At 38.4% G+C, this 12,217-nt stretch overlaps 1 protein-coding gene across 1 annotated transcript in view; it reads right to left on the reverse strand.

Annotated features, from left to right (window-relative positions):
• xpr1a (xenotropic and polytropic retrovirus receptor 1a) overlaps window positions 1-11,801 on the reverse strand; it is a 37,695-nt gene extending 25,894 nt beyond the window's left edge. Inside the window, exons 1-2 of the mRNA XM_055164780.1 lie at window positions 11,193-11,801; window positions 8,143-8,194 (exon numbers count right to left, since the gene is read on the reverse strand). Of these exons, the coding sequence (XP_055020755.1) occupies window positions 8,143-8,194; window positions 11,193-11,261 (121 nt within the window). The 5' untranslated portion in view covers window positions 11,262-11,801. The remainder of the gene's footprint in view (window positions 1-8,142; window positions 8,195-11,192) is intronic.
• Between the last annotated feature and the right edge of the window lie 416 nt (window positions 11,802-12,217).

The raw sequence follows: 12,217 nt of genomic DNA on the forward strand, positions 1-12,217 counted from the left end.
ATCATCACACCTTGTAACACACAGTCTGCACCACTGTTCTCTACAATAACAACACTATCTGTGACATTTAGGAGCTTCACATAGTAATTAATATTAAACAAACTTAAATCAAACTCATATTGTGTTAGCAGAGTAACTTGACTCCGAGATCTAAGCCATGCAGCTGACAGACGAGTTTGGACATGAGCCAGAGCCAGAGCTGTTAATAGGCTTTTCATTGGACACTCAAAACAATAACTGGTTTTACAGCAGAGGTGAGATTAAGGTTACTGCTAATGCTAACAAGTCAATTAAGTCAGAAGAATCCACAGCTGTTTCCTTTTCTTTTTTACAATCTCATATTTGGCATGATTCAGATACTTAGACCAATGTCTGCTGTTCTGAATGTGAAGAATCTCTCTATTGTCTCATTTATAATAACCTTGACCAAATTTTCAACATGTGCATGAGAGCTAACGGAGGGAGGCAAAACAGATATGAAAGACCTTATCGGCCATTTTAATCATAAGCTTAGACAATCTGTGTGCCCATGACAAGGCCAAAGTTAAAGGCACACTCACTAGACTGTAAAGGGATATGTTTATGAACACAAAATACATAAATCTACAGGATTCATGACTGTACATGAGCCTTAGAATGACCTCTACTCACTCCTATTTTCTCCTTCACCCTGTGTTATCCACTGTAAACAACTAGCGCTCCTCTACAACATCTCTATTTCACAGGGTGCTTCTGTGATGTCTTTCAATCGCTCTTTTTTTCTGCCACAAACCTGCAAGAAAATGATACCTGCCACTTTCAAAATACGAGATTCCAATGAGAAGAGTGTGGGCATTTAAATATTAGTGTGTTTCAAAAGTTACTTTTTCCATAAAGTCCATAACCTGCTTGTGTCCATGTTCCACATTACAGATTAAAGATTTTCTATTACAAGAGAAACAAGCAGGTTGCAGCACTATGCTACATTATGATTCAGATCTGTGGAGAGTTTTCCCAATTCACAGAATGTGTTTTTGAGCAACAGAAACAGCCATAATGAAAAAATACTCAATGGACATGTTTATGCCATTCTAGACAAAACAGTAACAATTCCATGGAGACAAGCAGGTCGTGGACCCTCCACCAGAAAGGTTTAGCAGTAATTTACGTAATTTAAGTAGTTTAATGTATATATTTTTTGATAGCCCAAAATCACAGCAGCAGTCACTAATAGCTCAAAACTGCATGCCTTTACTCAGTTGGCCTTGGCTGTAGACCTAGTAATGGGCAAATCTTGATCTCAATCATTTGATTTATTGCACAGCCCTATCCAGGAGCATCAAGATCTCATTCAGTTGCATGTATTTAGTGAAACCTGACTTGACCTCCTTACCCTCTAAAACTCTTCAAAACCACTCCCCTTTGTGACTGACCCAAACCATTCCCATTCTCACACTCCTTCTTTCTCATCCTTTCATTCAAGCGAGATCTAATTCAGCAATGAATAATGGATGGATGGATAGCACACTTTCATCTACGAAGGTTCTCTTTCTCTTGTGGGATAGCTGCAGTGCTAATGCAGGGCAACATGCATTGGAGATGAGCCCAGGGACCTCCCACACAGTCTGTCTGTCTGTCTATTGCTTCAAGGATCTCCCTCTTTCAAACCAAATCTCGTTCATTCTCTTTTTACATATCGATAATGCTGTTTCACTCATTGGTTAAGGTTCACATTAACCAGCAAACGTCACCAAACATCTTATTCTACTCAGTTAACATCTTATATACATCTTATAGCATCTTATCACTAATTACCCCTGTTCGATTGGTCTATGACCTTGAGATGAATCCCGTCATTGGACTGACCCTGGAACCTCTCCTTCTAATATCTGTTGACACAGTGCCCAAAGCCTGCAACATACACAAACAAAATAGGGCTGGATAGTATGACAATATTCACATGTTGTTGATGATGTTTATCGGCTTATTGATTTAGTTAACTTTTTAAAAAAACAAATTAAATTACTTTTACTTCCTTGAACAGTTGCCGACTTTTCTTCAGTCAACACCAAAAAAGGACAAAAATATGAACTCTGTTCCAAACTGTACGCTGTTACTCAGAGAGGATAAGCTGTTGGCCTTTCAATTTTAAAACCCCTAAGCATACCATTGCAATTACAATAGAAATGATTGATTATTGCAGCCCTAACATTATTGCATGATGTGTTATTATGGGAGATGTGGTGTACAAACTACATTACTAGAACAGTCTTCTATAAAAATAAAAATGTGGGTATTTTTCAATGTTAATTTAGCCAAGGAGAACCAACCCCCACAAAGAGCCAACAATTAGTGCAAGAGCCAAAGACAGCAGCCCTGTCAAAAAGCCATCAATAATGCAAACGGGTGGAAGACCCCGGACTGCTCCAGCCCCCTGTATGTGCCTATACCTGCACATCAGTGTCTCAATCTCTTTCATACACCCTGGACAGTCATACGCCCATCACGATAGTTACTATATCGACTTAACGTTCAATATATGAAAGATAGAATAATCATTTTTAGGGTCAGTATTTATCGTGAATACTTTTTACTTGCTTTAGTGGGCAGATTAATGTTATTTTTTTGTCTTGTGATAAGATTTTAGCTGATACATGTTGAATAAATAACGCATTATAAGTACAAACTAACTACAAAATTGTTTTGTTCTGATATTTATTTATACAGCTAATATGTTTAATGATATTGTATGTTTAGAATTTTTTTTCTTTTGTTTAAAGTTATTGATACATACATGCATACATTTGTTTCAATATAATAATTTATTGTCTATATGTTATATAGAAAATATATACTATACTATATATAATAAGTATATACTATATGCTTAGTATGCTTATTATACAATATTTCGCATTTGTAATGATGCTCGGCCTATGGATAGAGCCTGTCTTGTCTGCAGCATTTTATTGGATAGACTGGTGACTCTTTGCATGCACCTCTGAGGTATACACTATAAGTTAAATATAAAAACATCACATTTACATAAAATGTAATGCTATAAAAACAATATTTAAGTTGTGTAATATACTAAGTAAATATTACATCTACCTATATATAAAACAACATGGCAATTCTCACCCAAAGCACAAAGGCAGAAAATGACAGCAATCACAGAGGGAGTGGACAGACCCCAACTGGGACAAACTCAAACTGCAATAATAAGCAGCTGTTCCATCATATACGCCAGCAGAATGACAATGAGCACAGAGTAACAGTGGAACAGTGGAGCGGGCATTCAGCGAGACTCTTATTACAGTCTACAGCAAAGACACATAAAATGGCGGACGTCGTAAGCGTCCTCACAAAGGTGCTTACTTCTGTATTAAAAACATTTACATAGGCTACTTATATTTGCTGACATTTTCATATTAAAAACAAATATGTATTAGTTTTTGTTTTTCTATTAAAACTATCAGTGTGTGCTTAAAAATGTGACTGCTCTGGGAACTGTAAAATCAAAACTCAATGCTCACTTCAGTTATTTTTATTACATCCCATTTAATTTTATAAAGCTCAAAATCATAACTGGCGTCATCTAATATGGCTTCAACAGTTGATTTAACCAACAGAGACAGTTTAAAAACCTGACAATCTTCATGAGTTTTTACAATGTGTTTTAGTAATAATTTTGTGCAATAGAATGGAGTCTCACAAAACATTCAGAGCATAATGTGTTGCAAATAGTCTCGGACACAAAAGATAAGATTCCAACTGATTTTATAAAATGGAAAAAGCATTGCCTACCACCACCACTACCACTGCACACAGCCAGGATATTTTTACACACATTTTTATATCATTATTGATTTGGCTGCATAAAAGATGCCCCTGTAGGGATCATGTGCAGAGCAAAACACAAAATCAAGATGGACTACTCTGTAATGTGAGAAGTCATTCCTCTATCAGCGACCACTCTCTTCCGGTTCTATCCTGGTCTGTAAGTTAAAAGGAAAATCACTGGACAGCACATTTGGAGAAGCTCCGCCCTTCTTTCGTATGAATGAAGAAAGTGCTATCGCAGCCATCTTCACCCAGCCCCCCTCAGACAACCAGCCTGTACGCTCACAAACAGGTTGACCATAGACAAAGATGGAGAGTAGGGATGGGACAATAAACAATAATACCATCTCTCGTGATAAAAAGGGTAATAATCGTTCATGGGTCATTTTGTATAATCGTGTAAATCGCAAACAAAGATAATTACCATTATCTTTGTTTGCAATTTGCACTTCTAACAAAGTACAATACTGTAACAACTGTTTAAATATGGAACTTATTCAAAACATTAAAATGATAATCATTCATATCCATAACATTTTAAACTGTCAGCAACTTTAATCATTATCGTGATGTAATCATTAATCGCAATTATTTTGACCATGATGATGTGACACCAAATTTCAATATTGCTCTATGCTTAATGGAGAGTGGACCACCATCTAAAATAACACAATGAATGAGGCACATCAGTAATCCAGCCCCTAACATTTTATCCCTTGCAATGTAAAACATGCAGGACTACACATCCGCAAATACCATGTCTTTAATAAGTACCCATTGTTGGTAGTCTCTGTAATCATGTGCAGCTTTAATTGAATTAGTCCGTGGCATAACTCACTCTAATGGCTGCAACAGGAGGCTCGCAGAATCAACCAGCTGTTTCCCTGTTGAGGACACTGGCTTGTTATAGATCACTTGTGTTTTTATGTCACCTTCACTATAGAACATGATATTTGAACCGGGGGTAAAAGCCTTCAAATTTGTCATAACAGCTCACAAAGGACCATTAGCTATAAGGTTAAACACAAAAGCAATGACTCAGCTTATCTATCTTGTATTTATTCAGTGGATTTCAAAAATACTTGAAACATGAATTCATTCCACAGATCTGGCTCGTACCCTGGCCTGCGTCACTTGCTTATCTCCACAAAGATAAGTTTTACGCAATACTACGTTCCAGGCAAAGCAATAAATGTTCTGTAGAGGTAACCAGTGGCATATCCTCCACCAGAAATATTACATAGTGCATATTTACCAACATTTTAAAAGCAAACAGAAAATGTAATACATCTTTTACAATAATGAATGTAAACAATCAAGCCCTCAATAACCAATATTCCTCTGATGACAAACAGGAAAAATCATGCTAATATTAAAAGGTAAACTTTTTCCCCCAAATAGTTTTCTCCAGATGGGACACAGGCATAAATAATACATACCCGGCAGACTGCAAGTTCAATCAGGCAAACTGCTGCAGTAAGCACGTTTCGTTGAACCTGCAAATCCAGTTTCTTTCATGAAAGGTCAATAAAATCTCATCAGTGTCTCAATAATACTGTTTTCTTCTGTCTATAACCTACATCTCAGTAAATCACTGAAACCTTCACTTTAAGATAAATAAAATACTGAAACTATTTTTACAGTTGTGAAATTTCTAATGTCATTGCTCAAAATTACTATTAATTTGATTTACCCTTACAAAAAGAATGATTTATCAATAAACTAAAACTCTGCTCTGACCTCTGGAAGTTGAGAAAAAGTGCTAAATGGGTCCGGTCAAGCGGTAAGGGAAACGGGCAGATTTTTTACATTCAAATAGCTCTTATATATATATATTATTATATATTATATATATTGAAATAAGTAAGGTATTAGAATGTAGGAAAGAGTTAGCACTTCAACAGGGTAAAGTTAACCCTGTGACATTCTTTCAAGTTGTTGATAAAAAATTTAAAAACTCATGTTGGTAACGGAAGGAATGAAATATGCAGCACTTTTTGGGCAATAAATACAAACAGTGATAACTAGCGGTTCTCACTTACATATCCTTAACAAACTAGTTTGAATATTTGCTTCATATAGTTTTCTACCATATGGTACAAGATTAGGTTGAAAAACCTCTTACTTTTTGAGTAATGAGATTTTTTTATTAAGAAAGGTCATGGTAACGGAGGGAAAAGTAACGGAGGGAAAATTGTGCATGCAAGTAGAAGGTGCATGATTTTGCATAATCTGTCATCTGCCACCTTATCGTGGTGGGGGAGTTTGTGTACCCGAATGATCCTAGGAGCTATGTTGCCCGGGGCATTATGCCCCTGGTAGGGTCTCCCATGGCAAACAGGTCCTAGGTGACGGGGCAGACTAAGAGCAGTTCATAGAACCTCTATGAATAGCTTAAAAACAAGGACCGTGACGTCGCCCGGTATGGCGCAGCCGGGGCCCCACCCTGGAGCCAGGCCTGGGGTTGGGGCTCGAAAGCGAGCGCCTGGTGGCCAGGCCTTTGCCCACGGGGCCCGGCCGGGCTCAGCCCGAAGGGACGACGTGGGCCCGCCCTCCTGTGGGCTCACCACCCGCAGAGGGTTTCATAGGGGTCGGGTGCGCTGTGAACTAGGCAGAGGTCGGGGTCAGGGATCCCGGCAACCTAGTCCACGGACACAGAACCTGGCTGTAGGGACGTGGAACGTCACCTCACTGGGGGGGAAGGAGCCTGAGCTTGTGCGGGAGGTTGAGAGGTACCGGTTAGATATAGTCAGCCTCACCTCCACGCACAGCTTGGGCTCTGGTACCCAACCTCTCGAGAGGGGTTGGACCCTCCATTTTTCTGGTGTTGCCTGCGGAGAGCGGCGGCGAGCTGGTGTGGGCTTGCTTATAGCCCCACAGCTCAGCCGCCACGTGTTGGGAGTCCCTGCTTAGACTGCTGCCTCCGCGACCCGGCTCCGGATAAGCGGAAGAAAATGGAATGGAATGGAATGTCATCTTTTTTCTTCTGAATACTTTAATATTACTTCAGAATGAAAGGAAACTATTTCTATAAAATATGTCAGTCCTTCCAAGCACATTTTTATCATTTTAAATACATAAAAAAAAAAAAATCATGTACCTTCATCAACAGTTCAAAGATCGAATAACACAAGATATGATGAAATACATCAATTTATTTACATGATTTGCAGATCTTTGTAATTTGGGAAATAATTTTTGTTCCATGTTGCATACATGGTATGTTTAAAACGTATGTAACTTTAGAACCAAAAATGGTACAGAAAAAAGGTAGACAGTTTCATAAACTAGAGTATATATGCTATCTGTTGAATACATTTTTATATCAGATGCATTAACTTGAATTTTTGGCCTTGCTGTATACTTCTGCTTGACCGGTCCCTAATAAAAGTGGCATGAATAATGGATTCTAGGAATACACTGCAACAATTTAGAATACATTTGTTCTGTTTCTCATGTTTTTAAGACCATCAAAATCAGGTCTATATCCTTTAAGTAATCTTTGTAGCAACATAACTATATATATATTCATATATATGTATTCCAGTATGCAAACCTATAATTCCGCAAATGTTCCACTGTCACAACTGTCATCTTAATAGATTGATTGGCCCTGTCTTTATCAATAACGTGTTCTCACCTACATCTACAGAGAGACTGACAGGCGCAGAGCAGTGACCCATGAGTACAGCTCAGAGTCCAGACATAAGGTGATTTATCATCCACTCACAAGCACACAACCAATGGCCTCAATGGTCCCACATCAAGATGTAGTGCTGGTATGCTGTCAAGAAGGGATGCAATATACACACAGACCTGTACTGAACACATGACAACCAGATACAGTTGAAGATGTGTGCCTTGTCAAATTCACACAAACTAATGTCAATAAATTCAATATTATGGACTCCATACATCTCCACTAACATATTTTAAAGCTTATGTTGAAATTGTATAGGCACATACCACAGCAGCACACATATTTCCTTCTAGTGAATATGTCTTATCACTGCTGACCTCAGAAATGATCACTGGGTCACAGGCCTCTACTGTTGTCTCTCATCAAATATTATTTCTATATGTAAGTCTATACATTTTGCTTAACACTTACACATGCAACCAAGACTGTGTTTCAGTTCATTTATTGTCTTCATTGGGGTCAGATATTGCGTAGTAAAGGCCAGTGTGTTGGTGATGGTCTGAGCCTATTTTTAGCAGATGAAGAGCTGTTATTTCAGGGGACGCCAAAACAAGCTCAAGACTATGAGTGCATGTCTGCCTATGTGCCTGGGTTTGTTTGTGCAGACAGTGTCTCCTTACCTTCTATGGAGGGAGCTTGGTCCTGGGCAGCATACAGCATATCCTTGAATGCCTGAAGAAAAATAAAATCATATTCTCATTTATATTTGAACAGTTAAGGAACATTAAATGCATGTACAAGAAGCCAATTCAGCACAATATTGGAGTGATCCAGAAATGTCAGCGCCATCTGCTTTGTAGCACTGAACCAAAATTCACTGGAGAGCAATTAACAAACCACTTGTTCTCTACAAAAGATCATGTTACAACAACAGGTATGCAGCTGTTTAAACAGATCATGTATATTTACTTTAAGACAGGTAGAGATATCATGATCATAAATAAGTTTGTTTCTCTAACTGTTTGGGAAACTGGTGTTTAAAGAGAGAGATGTTATTAAGGTGAACCCATCACCATGGTAATGCCTTTGATGGGAAATGAGGGAAGAAAGGTCTTTGGGGAAAAGTGATAAAACTGCACACTCGGTATAATCACCAAAGTGAACCCAGTCTAATGAGACATCAGTGTCTATGATACTGCCACTGATGAGTGCGTAGTAAAACATGTCAAATATGCCACATTTACTGCTAAGTGTCCTGAAGATTATTAGTCAAGTAAACAGAGCATAAGCACTAAAGAACAAGAGATACTTGATGAGACACTACTGAACAGTCAGATCCTTCAGTAAGGGACACTCAAGACTGTTATCGTGTGCTTGAAAGGATCTCACAGAATACATTATTGATCTAAAGAGATCTGTGGCTCTAAATGAAAGCCTATGGTGGATCACTTGAGCTGTGTGTCTGAGTGGATGAGTGTGCGCAGGGGTGAGTGTAGAGGATGGAGGGAGGAGGTGGAGAGCAGAGGGCAGGGCTAGGACCAGATGTCCTCCTGGTGGGGGAGGAACGGTGCGCTGAGGAACAAGAGGACCATGCCAGAATAGAGACAGGGGCTCTCAGTGGTGGCTGTGCACAGCTATTGGTATACATCAGGTTCATACTGTAGAACATACAGCTAATATTCATATTACTAGGGTGTGTTAACTAATGTCTTTTAGTAAAATCAAATGACAGTGAACACTATATACTTCACAGAACAGGCTATGCCTTCACAAACAAACGAAAGATAATCACAGATATGTTGTAATGCCCTTACCTCTTTGTACATTTGTAAACATATGTTGAAGTTGAACCTCATCTCATCTACTGTATGTGAACTGTAATTAGGCTGCAGCAATAAATGCGACTTGACCACCCACGCACCTCCAACTACCCCCCCTTATACCTGTGTCATACAATAGAAACCTGTTGAACAATGTAATAAAATCTATAATATTTTCACCAAAAAACACTTGGAGCTGAAAGATATGTTATGAATATAATACAAACACATTTGGCGTAGAGAGGCTCTCCTCCACTGCCTGACCTATACCTGTCAATAGATGGAGCAGAACATGCCCATGTCCATGTAAAGTATTTGTTTAGCATAGAACCGTATAGCGACATCCCACAGGATGAAGCACACACCTAATCACTCAATCATCTGTCAATGCGGTCCCTGTGTAATGAGGTGCTTTACCAACTTGCGCCATTTTCTTATGCAACCGACTAACCCCTAACCCATCCGAAAGCATTGTTTCTGCAAAAACTGTAAATTCAAGAATCTCACTTGAATTTGGAATAAACTAAATATTATTTTAAGTAATAAATTTGTATTATTTGACACGGTCCATCAGGTGCCAATGGATTATGTCTGACAGTATTCAGAGTATAGCAATGTATAAAACATTATAAAGACATCCATGTTCTTTTAGCTCCACCCACTCAAAAAGAAGTGTTTATTGCAGGCAGCAAACAAATCACTAATATTTGTCAGTAATTGGGGAAAAAATACTTCTACAGCTACAGAAAATTTAGCTAATTGTTATCATTTATTTTCAGAAAATTGGCATTTTTAGACAATTAGGACAAAAACATACATTATCATCCATCTCAGGTCACTGAGGACCGAGCAGATTGGAGGTGTAAAATGGCTGGTATGGCCATGCGTCTGTCTGCCACATTGGCTGTGTAGAAAAGAGGCATTAGCGGTCCACACTAGAAAACATGTTTTTATCCTTACATAAATATTCATTGATAAATAACAAAAAGGACAAAAATGTTTACATTTTCTAATGTGTAATAATATAATGCTAAATAAAGTTCAGTGTTTCCAGAATGAGTAGTTCACTGAGGTTGTGTTGGTCCTGCAGTGGTGCAGAAGTCTTTGTCTATAATTCATAGAGCTAAATGGAATAGAGCAGGCATCCTGTCTATCTTTTTTAATGCACTTGTGCTCAGCCATAAATGTGGTGTGAAAATAAAATACTCTCATTTAATGAAAACCATGTTTGCGCTTGGCCCACAGTAATCCTAAAGGATAAACATATAGCATAAAACATATCCTTTTGCAGTTATTATTTGAACAAACAAATAGTATAGACCAATGCCTTTTTAGGAATGTAAGAAATTAAATGTTTAATTCAAGATAATTATATAACACTTAGAATTTTTTTAAATTATGCATTTGAGATTTTCAACAATATTTTGAGTTTTTAAACTTAAATTGACCTACTAAAGTATTAAAATGCAAATACTACAAGTTTACAAAACCAAATATAGACTAAATTTGTACATAAACGCATATTATTAGTGCTGTTAAATGTCTTTATATGCAGCAATTGTTTTAAAAATTAAATCTTCCCACAGTTAGTTATATACGACAAGTGAAGTGACATGTTTGACTGGATGTGTTTAACTCAGAAACAGTAATAAAACGTGAACGCTCCCTGTGGCTCTATACCGCAGTCATTCCCCCCATAAACAATAGGGCATCTCCTTTTCTGTTTATAGCTCTCTAGAGTGGCTTATAGTTCAACTGTTTATAATATGATTTTAGATGCTTAAAATGTTTTTTGTTTTTTTTTCTTGAGGTTTTGTTTTCTATTATTCTCCCTGGACTCAACTCGCCTGTATGAATGCCTTGGCCATTTTCACATCACTGTCGGATACAAAATAAAATAATAACTTTACCTCATATTGAAGGTATTGTTTCCTCCACTCCGGTGTAATATGGGAAGAAAGATGCTCTGCGAACTTCATTTTGCCGGAATAAAAACTCCTCTAAGCTCCGTTAAATCCAGGAGCGTCGGTCCCTTCACGTCAATGCGACTTTTAATACCTCAGTGAACTTGCTGGCTCAACATGCGGTGGCTCCGCGCAGCAAACTCCGGCTGTTTTCACTCCACTTCTGGTCCGTCCCAGGGAGCGCACTCGGCGCTAGTTGCATTCCACATAGCCTCGCAGTTTTCACTTTAAAGGAATGGCTATGGCAGGTTTCTCCGCTCACAGGTGTTGTCTCAGTGACTTTGTCCCGTCCCTCCGTGGGCAGGACTGGGGACACTGCGGTCCGCCATCGCATTGACTCTCGACTACGTGGTTGCGTCAGCAGCAGAGCGCGCAGTGGCACCGGGCGTTGTTGGGACCTCCTGTGAAAGTGAAAGCACTGATATCCAAACAACCCAATACAAATCTGTCCGTCTTTTAATAGATCCCTGTTCGTTTGAATTCTATTTACCATGATCCATTGCATGCACCTATCTTATAATGGCATACAGGCCATATCGTGTGCAACATCAAAAAGTTGATGAAACTCAAAAGGATTGTGTAGCGAATGTTCCCTGCTCTTATTTAAAAATCTGAGAACAAATTCTGGGCAAAAGATGAATTAGACTCCCAAACATACACCATGACAGAGCAGAGTGACGGCCAACGTGCACAAAAAAGGGTTATGATACGCCATCTGCTGACTGATCTCTGCAAACGGCGGATTATTAAAATACACAATTATTTTGAACGTACAATTAAAATTAATTGATTGAATAATGTGCAGTTGAAATAAATAAGTGCCTAGTACTTGAGGAAGAAAAAGAAAAGGCTTTGTCAGCCAATGCGCATAAATGATGCCATTCTATAACATAGCCTAGTTATTAGTGAGGTAATAACTAATGCGGATCCAGAATAAAGAATCTATCATCCTTTGAATTGTTGGTGAATTT

This window comes from Boleophthalmus pectinirostris, unplaced genomic scaffold (genome assembly GCF_026225935.1).
Source record: "Boleophthalmus pectinirostris isolate CB_2022bp ecotype Guang Dong unplaced genomic scaffold, ASM2622593v1 HiC_scaffold_7, whole genome shotgun sequence".
NCBI lineage: Eukaryota > Metazoa > Chordata > Actinopteri > Gobiiformes > Gobiidae > Boleophthalmus > Boleophthalmus pectinirostris.